Source organism: Vigna radiata, unplaced genomic scaffold, assembly GCF_000741045.1.
Source record: "Vigna radiata var. radiata cultivar VC1973A unplaced genomic scaffold, Vradiata_ver6 scaffold_161, whole genome shotgun sequence".
NCBI classification, from domain to species: Eukaryota; Viridiplantae; Streptophyta; class Magnoliopsida; order Fabales; family Fabaceae; genus Vigna; species Vigna radiata.
In genome coordinates this window covers 7614-20193 of record NW_014542362.1, presented here as the reverse complement: position 1 = coordinate 20193, position 12580 = coordinate 7614, and the positions used below count along the sequence as shown (strand labels likewise).

The window sequence follows — 12580 nt, the reverse complement described above, 5'->3', positions numbered from 1 at the left end:
ACGACTGAAACTTTCTACTTGTCTTTCTATGTCAAATGTATAGAGCTGCACATTTCTCTTCCTTGTACTGTCTTCATTTAGAGCCCTAGTTTCCAAGAAATTTGAGTGAAGTTTTTTACTTTCCTCAGTCATTTGATTTCTATCTTTTCCTTTTATGAGATGTTGTAAAAGTTAATGAAAAAAGCAAGAATATCATGAAGTGTAAGTATAAAAAGTTTTAAATGAAATGTATATGTTAAAAGTTTGTGTTTTAATGAAAAAAGTACGTGTTAAGATTCGTCTCGTTTTAAAGATAATATTTATTCATTAAAAGACATAAAATAATATATAAATAAAATTAACTTGCATGAAAAAAAGAATGAATGAATGATCTTTAGAAACGTAGAAATTAGTTGGTTTCTTTTACTATCAATATTATATTAAAATATAAATAATTATTATAAATATTATATATTACCAATTATTTAGCTTTCAAATATTGCATATGATTAGTTTCTTTTTCTTTTCTGCTAGGCAGTTTATCTTTGCTATTATATATAATTTTCACTTTTTAAACATTTGATTACTCAACCAATTTTTTTATATTTTTCAATCTTATAGATATGTCAAGAACTTTTGTTGGTCAGAATACTTATATATATAATACTATGTTAACAATTTTTGAAATAAAATATTATTCATCATTTTGTTGATTTGTTTAAATTTAATTTTAAAAAATATTTAAAACAAACTAATCACATATCAATATTGTTAATTTTTTTTTTCATACCACTATTGACACGTTTGTCTTTACACTTGTTTGTTTCTTTAAAGGTATCTAATTTGTATATCAGGGATTTTACATTATATATCAACTCAAAATCTTAAATTATTAGTTAACTCTTTGCAATTTATGTTATTTAAGATTTTCACTATTTAACAGGAGACATTTTACTCAGGTTTAGACTTCAATATTGACTTATTTTAATCATGACTCTCTTTTATATTGGAACATTTACACTTTTAGCATAGTTAATTATATTATTTATCATTTTTTAGTATATAAATATTTCTTCATATATATAAGAAGAAATTAATCTTAATTAATCTAAAACTATAAAACTATATAAGAAGAAATACTAGTATTGAAATATAAAAGAGAAATTAATTAGAAATAATCTTAATTATTTTTATTTTTATTTTTATTAATATTGATATTTTTTTTAAATATGTCGATGAACGCATAATTTTGAAAAAAATGTTCTCAAATATAAAGAACTTGTTGGAAATATTTCACAATATATTACTTACTGTATATTTATTTGTATCCAACATGAGAATCCGTATGCACTGCAATAAATACAAAAATAATGAGAGACTCATATACCAGCAAATTATTTTTATTTTTATTAAATTTCTCTTTTTATGTTTTAGTATGTGTTTTATTATCATAATAGTTATATTAAATTTTGTAATCATATGTATTATTCTTTTATTATCATAAAACATGTGTGTATTATATAGGGTTAAATATGTTTTTAGTCCCTATACTTTGGAGCGATTTTGGTTTTAGTCCCTCTTTCAAACTATAGTACAGTTTAGTCCTTCAACTTTAGAAAACTCTGGTTTTAGTCCTTTTTACCAAATTTTTTTAACTTTATTTGCTGTTTCAAACACATTTCTCAGTTAACATTGAAGCAAAAATGTGTCAAACAGTGTAAACAATCCAAATGTTATAATGTAACGTGCTTGAAACAACAAATAAAGTTTAAAAAATTTGGTAAAAAAAGAATAAAACCAGAGTTTTCTAAAGTTGAAGGACTAAATTGTACTATAGTTTGAAAGAGGGACTAAATCCAAAATCACCCCAAAGTATAGGGAGTAAAAACATATTTAACCCGTATTATATATATATATATATATATAAATTTTATTATCATAAAATATTTATTATTAATTATAAAAACACAGAATAATAAATTAAAATTACAGTTATAATAAGGTAATTTATCCAATTAGTGTTGAAAGTCACCTCATTATAGTGCGCTGGTCTTTAGCAGCCTTAGCCGGCTAGCCATGGTTGAATTTGTATCAGATTGAGACATCAACAGTGACTCCAAAATAAACCAACAAATGGACCCACCACAAAATATATTCAGTAAAGCAAATTTAAATTATTTTAATTTTCATCGTCATCATATATTTATATATTTATTTGAACACTTGACCATTTACTCTTTTATTTAGATTTTATGTAAAATGTAACAACAAAACTTATTTTCTGGTAATCACATTCACGATACACTTTTTACGTTAATTTATTGCTCAGTTAGAGTGCCCAGGATTTATTGCACAAAAGGGGCAAACGAATTAAACAGAAGCACTAACTGTTAAAATTAACTATTTCTTTTGTGTTAAATTTTATTTATATGATTTATAGTTTTAAAAAATAGTCCCTGTCTCATGACTTTCATATAGTATTATGATTGAGATTTAATGTTTGGATAGTTGTTAGAATTGAGATAACCAAAATTTATAATATATAAATGAGTATTAAAATTATCTTATAAATTTGATTTATAAAGAGATGAATTAGATTTGAAATTTATTTTTTAAAATAATATCATATTATTACGGTATTATATTTTTTTATATGTACTAATTTTAATATTTTAAACTATATTAATTTTTTTAATATTTAATAAGAAGATAATTGAAAAGAAAAAGCACGCGTATTTCATACATATCCATTCCATTAGGTAGATTTAGTGTTTCCATTGTGATTGGTGCGTAATAATGAATTTTGGAAAAAAAATTGAGTGAAGAATTGAAAGGTATTTTAGTGTGATCCAGGTCATAAGATGTCTTTTTATGGGACCACAACAGGTTTACTTGATCATTACATTGCTAAATAGTCTTTGAATAAATAATTTTACTAGTACAAAATTTTAATAAAAAATAAAAGTTAGTTTCATCATGGGATTAACAAATTTCACAATCTTATGTCAGGTGAAATTTACTATTTTTTTTCTTCTTTTCTCTTAGGGAGGACGTTCCAAGATTACACTTGTATATAAAATGGTTTAAACCTTCAATTAGTTCTCATATTTGTTGGTAAATTTTAAATAGGTCCTCGTTTTATTAACGGTCTTAATTGAGTCTATATACTTATAAAATGGAGTCAATTAAGCTTTTTTCATTAACTTTTCACTGACACTGTTAACAAACACTGACATGGTGCAATTGATGTAAAAGTTTTTTATTATGTGGAACTTTTTTAAAATTAAGAGTTTTTGACATGACAAAATTTGTTCCTAATCGAACCAAAGAATTTGTTTCCAAATCTGGTAAGACTCCCTCCACTACCCACTTCACTTTTAGTTACTTCTACTGTAACTAAAGACAAAACTCTCAAAGGCTAAGACATTAGAGAATATCGAAGGTTGAAAGCAGCATGGCTCGGGTGGTTCTAGAGCCACATGCGCAGTTCGACCTCACCTCCCAATTCTATTCGATCGCTCGCACTTGCCACACTGCTGGATGTGAGACGGGACCTTTCTACTGTCCTCTACGTCAGAACTAACTATAAAACCCTCTTCTCCCTATCGGTGGACCCTGACGACAGTGACGACGCCCCGAACGATGTCATTCTCAAACGGAGTATCTTTTGGTCACGAGGAGGAGGTTTATGAACGGCGAATTCGAGAGTTTGGGTTTGGGTTCTGGGCTAGATTCAGGGTTAGGGTTGTTTCATAAATTGAGAATGAACTTAATGAAGGAGGGTCAAATGTATAGTGAGGGTTGCAGTTGTTGTTGGGAAGAGGTTGATTCTTGCGGAGCTTGTCTTGGGGAATAGGAATGGGAAAAATGAGAGGGATGACGGTGGTGGTGGCTCTCTTGAGGTTTTGAAGGAGATTCAGTGTATGGATGGGGTTTTTAGTGCCATGTTGTGGCTTAATGATTTTATCATTGTTGGTACTATAAATGGGTATAGTTTGATTTCCTGTGTAACTGGGCAGAGTAGTGTGATCTTCTCGCTGCCGGATGTGTCGTGGGAAAGGTGAGTGTGAGAAAGGTAAGAACTTCAACCCATCAAACTGTAAAAGAAGCTTATTGGTGCAAGGTTTTTCGCCAAGGGCTATGAGGCGGAGTTTGGACCCATTAATGAAAGTACAAAATTAAAGCCCCAATCCATTGCAACCATGGTAGAACACGAACCCTAATCAGGCCTTGAGCTTGAGCTTTCCAACCTGGTCATCTAATGAATCATCCTCTCCTTGGGTCATGTTCGGTGCAAATGAGTGGTTCATCGAAGTTGAAGAGAATGCTCTCAAAGATTTCAATTTGTCTTCTCACACTAATTAAATCCCTAATTCCCTTTCTCTAACCCTAATCTGAACAATCAAATAATATAACATAACACGTCATATAACAGTTATACAAGACTTAATAACAAATTAAATAAAAAATTCCACGTAATATAAGATGTATACATCAGAATATTATGTGTGCACCACATCAACCTCTATTAACGGCGTCAGTGAAAATTTAACGGAAAGGGTTTAATTGATTCAATTTTACAAATATATGAACCCAATTTAGACAATTAGAAAAAACGAATATCTACTTGTGATTCACAACAAATATGAGGACTATCCAAGAGTTTAAACTTAATTAAAAATAGAACAATATATTTACATGCATCGTTAATTATTAAATTTACGTAAATATTTTTAGAAAGATCAAATTTTAATCATTATATTAAGTATTTATTTGTCTTAGTTTTAATTAATAACTCAAAGTAAACTCATAACGAAGGAAGATTTTAAAAAACAAAAGGAAGTTATCAATCCTTCAGAACAACAAAAAGAATTATGAGCAATGTAACTAATTATTGGGAGACAACATAAAATTGCGTAAAATTGGGACTTTGTGAAAATATAAATAAAGTGGGAGATAACTTGTTCAACTAGGTATGTCTTAAGACGGTTAATCTTCTGGTTTTATTTTTTCTATGATGTTTTTTATAATTTTATTAGTATTGATACGTTAGATGAATTATAATAGTGGTAAGTATTTTTTTTATTAACTCTAAATAAATTTTATTATAATCAATAAATCATTTAAAAATTATATATTTTTACAATATTCAAGGTATATACATCAATTATGAAAGATTACATACATATGTGTATTATTATAAGTAAGAGATTAGAAAATTGTTTTATAATTTATAATGGCTTTAAGATTATGAGACTCGATTATTTTAATATTTAAAGTTTCTAGTATAAATAGAGTTTTTATAAATAGTTTTATTATTTAAAAATATAAATTCTCTCTAAAAATCTTTCTCCTGGAGCTCTCTTTTTTCTTTCTAGGCTTTTTCATTTTCCATTTATCTGTTTGAAGATAGAAGACCGCTTGAGTGATCTTTGTGATGAGCTTTCCATTTTTGTTCATTTTTGTTCGATTAATTTTTTCAATATTGTAAGTTGATTTTCTGTCCCTTTTCTTGGTTTGTATATTCTTCTTGTGCATGTGAATCATCTTTGTTCGCATGTGTTTAAGTCTTCTATGTGAGTCTCTGTTGACTAATAAGTCTAATGGTGTGTCCTGATCATTTTTATGGTGTTTCTAGATATGGATGAGACATCCTCAAATGCTCATCAAGATTAGTTAATTCGTTGTACTTTTCGAAGGTTGGGGGATTAAGGGCATAAGAGTCTCCATGATGGCGATGTGAAAGGTAGTAGGCTGACTGTGTTGATTGTTTGCACATATGGGTTTTCCTTACTAGCCCCCATATTGTCCTCGTGGCCAGTCTTGCACGGGTCATCTCTAAGTCTGGTTGGGGCAGACTCACTCTGGTTGGGTTGGTAGAAGGGACACTAAATGTCGAGCACTTTACTCTTGGTGTATGTCCGCATTCTTACTCCTAAGGGCTATCAATTTCTCATCATATCTCCTTTGCATTTCCTCCATCTAGTTTTGCATGTTCTTGATCATCTCTAGCTCATTCAATTGGTTCTCTGATTCTTCTATTGCGACGTTGCTTGTCATATTCTTGATGGTCACCATAGAATCTTTGTTCGCTGAATACTCAATTTCATGATGCACGCCAAAATGTTTTCGGGTGTAGGAATAAAGTCAACGATCCAAAGTCTAGTAAGTTGTCTGGGGTCCAAAAGTTGTCTTGAAGTCCAAGTCCTAATGTTATCGCTTGGAGGGTACTATAGAAGGGACTTCGATGCCAAAGTCATTTTAACATCGGACAATTTAAATATTAATAATACAGTAAATACATATTTCTTACCTTCTTACTCTAAACCTATATTTATAGGTTAGGAGTGAACTTTTGATTAACACTGACTTGATTACAATTTAATTGTAAATAATTACACTTTATTTCTATGTTGGTCAACATTAATATTAATTATCCTAACTCTTCAAAGGCTCATCTGGTTTGTAGTTGACCAAACAATCATATACAAGTGACCAATATTATTTCTAAAAGGACATAAAAGATACAACCATGACATTGAATATTATTGAATTCAAGACAACGTATTGCTGTGTATAAATATCATTTCCAATTATAAGAAAATAGTTTGAGTGATAGAAAACTAAAATAGTCTTAAGGTCTCACTTGCAATCCTTAAAATGGTTGGTGTGAGAAGTCAAAGTGCAACTTTCTCTTTGTTCAGTTTTTCAATTTTTGTTTTTCCGTTTTTCATGTGTAACTAATTTGTTGCAGTTAAGGGATGAAAACCCCATCCCAACTAGATAAATACAGAATTTTATCTATAATTCAAGTGTACTTCTTTTAAATTGATTGTTCATCTTTGTTTTGTTTTTTATGCGTCTATATTACTCAATTTTATCTGATTTTGGATTTCTATAAATGATTGTAAAATTGTAAAAATAATTAAATTTTGGATATACACCTTGTATAATTTGTGTATTAAGGGTGAAAGAGTTCATTCCCGTTGGACGATATCATAACGGAATTTTTTTTAAATATAATTATCATATTAACATAAAACAAAATGTATCAATGATAAGGATTAAGACATCCTAAACCTATTTAACCTAGATCCACTTAGATAAGGATTAATTAGAATATTATAAATAGGATATCATTTACAAGATACACATTGTTCATTGATTATATTTATTATGTATGTTATATATTTTGTTAAATTAAGTGTTAAGTGTTAAAGTGTCTTAGAAACATAAGTTATTGTTTAGAAATGAACTGCTAAGTCTAAGTCAATCACATAAAAAGAATTTTAAGATAAGATTTATACTCATTTATATGTTATGAAATTTTTAATTAATATGGAACATCTAACACACTCTCTTATATTAAAAAAAATGATTTCATAGTATATAAGTATATATAAATATTATATTAAAAATCAGTTTTATAGAGTTGAATTATATTTAATATTAAGTTTTTATGCAGTGATTTTATATCATTGTCCAATCCTTTTGTTAAAGTCTTTGTGAATTTTGGTCCATGAACCAATTAAGGAATGTTTCTGGGCATACAAATATGTGTTCAAATTATTGGGGGAGGGGTTGTTGTTATAGTATCTGTAGAACTTAAAGAGATTTTTTTTTTCAAAGGCTGAGAATATAAGAAGATATTTTAACGAAGCATTCACATCTACAAAACTGACAACTAATACTTGCAGAAACATCAAAAGGACGTTAATGTCTTACAATGTTTCTTAACGCAACAATTCTATGTTATTCCTTCAGTGTCATTATAACAAAATTCTTGGAGCTGATTTAGGATATGATGCGTTAATAACTTTTTTTAATAACTTTTTTATAATAAAATACGTGTTATTATTATTATTTTATTAATATGTTTAAATTTATTTTTAAAAAATATTTAAAATAGATCAATAATAAATTATCATGCTATAAAATAATTGTAAAAAAAGGTTATTAAATTTTATTTTTTCCGATTATCTATGAGAATAATATCTGAATATAGATTGTTTAGGAAAACATCTTTTTGTGACTGTATCAAAGTTACTATTGGTATTTGTTTATGCACGTAAAAAAGTGTACATATTGTAAGATGATATCGTGTATTTACCTGTAAAAGGATTAGAACATTTCAAATGTTCTACTTTAATTTTATTACATATTTTGCTAATAAAAAGAAAAAAAAAAAAAAAACTCGAGAAGAACTTTAACTTAAACTATCTGCGCGTCAACAACAAAGGTCCTTTTAGCAACATTTGAAAAATATCGCTACATAGACAAGTGTAGTATAAACTGTATATGTTGGGACCCTTAGCATTTTAAAAATATATACTAATAATTGAGACACTTTTGTAAAACTTGAAACAGCTGGAAGAAAAACTTGAACTTAGTCATATGTTCTAAAATTAGTGTCGTGACGAATGCTGATATCCTGAGATGATAAAAGACCTTGTGACATAGATAATTAAATAAGAAAAATTTTGTACTCTTCCTTATGCTTCTTGTGTTGATGCTATTAGAAAACTTGCTTAGAATCTTACTGTGTGAGAGTCGGCAAATTCCATGTAACTCAATTCGCTATCAACCAAGAACAGTGCACATTCTCCTTCCGTAGAACTGGTCATGGCCAACATATGATGGTGACCCTATTATGAGTCACCATCGCTCATTTGGTGAGTGCATAGTTATCTTTTATACATGTAAATCGCTAAGGATGAAGCATATATAAGGAAGACAATGGTTTTATCCCCTATAGTATTATACCATACTTCTCTTTTCTTTTTGAATTGGCTATATTCAAAACCTTTCTGCATAACCATGGTATTTCATTTTTATTTTCCTTTGTTAGTTATATGCATAGCATGCCACTTATTCTGATCATCATTTGCATGCAGGAAAATCATGTTGTTGATGGGAGTGTGAAGTGGATGCAGGAGGAGAGAGAAGAGGTGGTTGATGGAAAGGTTGATTGGAAAGGAAGAAAAGCTTTGAAGCATAAACATGGAGGGATGAAAGTTTCATTGCTCGTACTTGGTAAGATAGAACTGGTGCAGTATGAGTTCATGAACATTTTCCTAAAGAGTAACATGAAAATGAAACAATACAAATTAAGGTTTGTGGATTAACCAAGAGCAAGGAATATGAATTCCATCTTCACTTTTTCTCTTGGAGTCAAAGTCTAGTTAGCTGCAACGTGGGAACTAATAATTGCTGAAGTGATACCATGGTTACTTATACCACTAAGAGAAACCAAACAGAAAAAAGAGAAATCCTTAATTTAATGATCACTAACCATGTAACTTTCATTACATACTGTGATATGTTTGATGTTTAAATAGATTAATTAATTGTACATATGTATTTGGGTTTGGATGCAGCCGCAATTGCGATGGAGAACATGGCAACTCTATCACTAGCAGTGAACTTTGTGTCGTACTTCAATGGAATTATGCATTATGAACTAGCAGATGCAGCTAACATGGTGACCAATTACATGGGTGTTAGTTACATGCTCTCCATTGTGGTTGCTGTTCTTGCTGATACTTGGATTGGCAGATACAAATCCGTTGTTATTTCTGGATTTTTTGAGTCATTGGTAAGATCCAAGATTACCTTTCCTTTGCATAATAGTACAACTTATTAATCATTCGTTATATATATTAGAAGTGGGATGTAAAAAAAAACACATCTTTATTTCAAATATGACTGTGAAATTGCTAGGTTTGATAAGGAATAATAGTCCTTTGACTCTAAGAGTATAGTGGGAAGAGATAGATAAAAGGAAAAGAGAAAAATGAGAGAAGTAAGAGACGAAATGATTGGAAACGAAAATAAAGATAAAAATAGTGTACTATAAATATGAAAACCTGAGTGTTTAAAAAGATATGTAGCCACTGCTAAGTAAGAAGCGTAACTAAGGAATTGCGATTGCATTTGTACAGTTGATTTCTATATTTATTTTGCTGTTCCTGTTGAAAGTCTCAATGTATAGGTAAAGTCAATTTATAATATATAAATGAGATATAAATCTCGTTTTACAAACCAGTTTTATGGGATTGAGTTAGACTTAAAAATTACTTTTTAATATAATATCATAACCATGATTAAAATCTATCATAACGATATTTCTTATTATAGTTTCAAGGGCTCATTTTGTTGGGACTCTAATTGAGGATAACCTCCTTCTCGATAGACGGAACACATTTTCCTCTAATACGTTAATTGTTAATTGTTCAGCAAATTCTTCTTTCACCTTCATATTTTTTTCGTCCACTATCTTATCAGTATATAAATTCTCATTTTTGTCCTTTTATATAAATGTATAGTTCCCAAATGAATTTTGTGGATGAGCTCAAAAGCTCTTTTATTCTGGCTCATTAAAATCTTAAACAGATAAGTAATGTTGTGAATTATAATGCAGGGACTATCATTGCTTACAATTGAGGCACACATGAGAAGCCTGAAGCCCGATATTTGCAACGTGTATGTGAAAAATGCAGATTGTGAAAAGCTGAGTGGGATGAAAGAAGCATTCCTCTTGATTAGCCTCTACCTGTTGGCCTTTGGCAGTTCAGGTTTGAAGGCTTCTCTGCCATCACATGGAGCAGATCAATTTGATGAGAGAGACCCCAAAGAAGCAATGCAAATGTCAAGCTTCTTCAACAGTCTCTTGTTAGCAGTTTGCATTGGTGGAGCAGTGAGCTTAACGTTTAATGTCTATATTCAAGACCACAATGGTTGGGACTGGGGTTTTGGAATCTCCACTGTTGCTATTCTTCTCGCCACTATAATCTTTGCCTTTGGATTGCCACTCTACCGAATTCATCTTCCCAATACCAAAAACGGCATCATCCAGATCATACAGGTTTAGATATAGACTACACAAATTCTATATATCTCTGTCTAAGTACTTCTAACTTTGATCATTGTTGCATTGATCAAACTGTTTGTTTTAAATTGTTGGCTTCTATTTTCCAGGTCTACATAGCAGCCATTCACAACAGAAACCTTCCCCTTCCTGAAGACCCTATGGAATTGTATGAGATTGAACAGGACAAAGAAGCTCCAATGGAAGTAGAGTATCAACCTCATACAGATACTTTCAGGTTTAATCTCACTTGTGACTAAAATTAGTGATATGTGCATATTTTACTTGATGAAAGCCAAAGCACCAAACATGATACATGGTTAGAGTAAAAGGCCTTGGATTTCATCTTTTATAAACATAAAAGCTTCTTCTGCCAGCTATATATATATATATATATATCACTCCAATTCGACTGCATTTAGTTTTAACATTCTTCTGCATAGGTTCTTGGACAAAGCAGCTATTCAAAGAAAATCTGATGTGCAAGATGAGAAACAAGAGGCATCAAACCCATGGAAACTATGCAGAGTGACACAAGTGGAAAATGCCAAAATCATTCTGAGCATGCTCCCTATATTCTGCTGCTCAATCATAATGACCCTATGCTTAGCACAACTCCAAACCTTCTCTGTCCAACAAGGCACCACCATGGACACAAGCATCACCAAGCATTTTAACATCCCACCTGCATCCCTACCAATCATTCCAGTTGCCTTTTTGATCATTATAATCCCTTTCTATGATCGCATTTGTGTTCCTTTTCTACGTAAACTCACTGGTATTCCCACCGGCATTACTCACTTGCAGCGGATAGGAGTTGGCCTAATCCTTTCCTCCATCTCCATGGCCATTGCAGCAATCATAGAGGTGAAAAGAAAAGGAGTTGCTAGAGACAACAACATGCTTGATGCATTGCCAGTACTGCAGCCATTGCCATTGAGCATATTCTGGCTTTCTTTTCAGTATTTTGTATTTGGCATAGCTGACATGTTTACCTACGTGGGACTACTTGAGTTTTTCTATTCAGAGGCACCAAAAGGGCTTAAATCGACATCAACCTGCTTCCTCTGGTGCTCCATGGCCATTGGCTATTTTCTAAGTTCCATGTTGGTGAAAATCGTGAACACTGCAACCAAGAATATTACTGCAAGTGGAGGTTGGTTAGCAGGGAACAATATTAACAGAAACCATCTTAACTTGTTCTATTTGTTCCTTTCCATACTCAGCTTGATCAACTTCTCTGTCTATTTGTTCGTTTCAAAGAGGTACAAGTACAGATCTCAACACCCTGTAGTTATCAGTGGCAATTCAGAGGACTGAATACTAACAATTCTTCTGGTTTAACCTTTGAAATAATGTTAAGACTTATTGACATGAGTTAATTTGTTGGGTCAAAAGTTTTTCACTTTTAAATTTAAAATGATAAAATCATATTGTAGGATTTAATATTTCTATTTCATTTTGGTATAAAAGTGGTGTTTTTGTAATTTAATATTTAGTTATGATATCATGATTGAAGTATCTAAGTTAATATTTTGTTTGCTTTAAAGAAAACAAAATACTTAAGTAGAAATTAAATTAAAACTCTAGTACTTATAATGGCAAAGGAAAAAGAAAAAAAGTTTAATAAATTTTCAACTTTACTAAATAGGAGAAGTATTTGATTTAAATTTATTTTTCGATACACTAATGTTAAAGAGAAAAAACTTTATATATATAATGAGTATTCTTTTT

The 12580-nt window shown here is 30.3% G+C and overlaps 1 protein-coding gene across 1 annotated transcript; it reads left to right on the top strand.

Moving 5' to 3' along the window:
- Positions 1-8738: 8738 nt before the first annotated feature.
- On the top strand, positions 8739-12228 carry LOC106779801 (protein NRT1/ PTR FAMILY 4.5-like). Its single transcript, XM_014667998.2, has 6 exons — positions 8739-8799; positions 8874-9012; positions 9357-9574; positions 10400-10843; positions 10957-11084; positions 11290-12228. The coding sequence occupies exons 1-6, from the start codon at positions 8797-8799 to the stop codon at positions 12164-12166; spliced, it is 1809 nt and encodes a 602-aa protein (XP_014523484.1). The 5' UTR covers positions 8739-8796; the 3' UTR covers positions 12167-12228.
- The last annotated feature ends 352 nt before the right edge of the window (positions 12229-12580 follow it).

Excerpts from the sequence above, each read along its gene's own strand:
- LOC106779801 (XM_014667998.2), top strand. Across the intron at positions 9,013-9,356 it reads AGTTTCATTGCTCGTACTTG|CCGCAATTGCGATGGAGAAC; the intron begins GTAAGATAGAAC and ends GTTTGGATGCAG. Across the intron at positions 10,844-10,956 it reads GCATCATCCAGATCATACAG|GTCTACATAGCAGCCATTCA; the intron begins GTTTAGATATAG and ends TCTATTTTCCAG.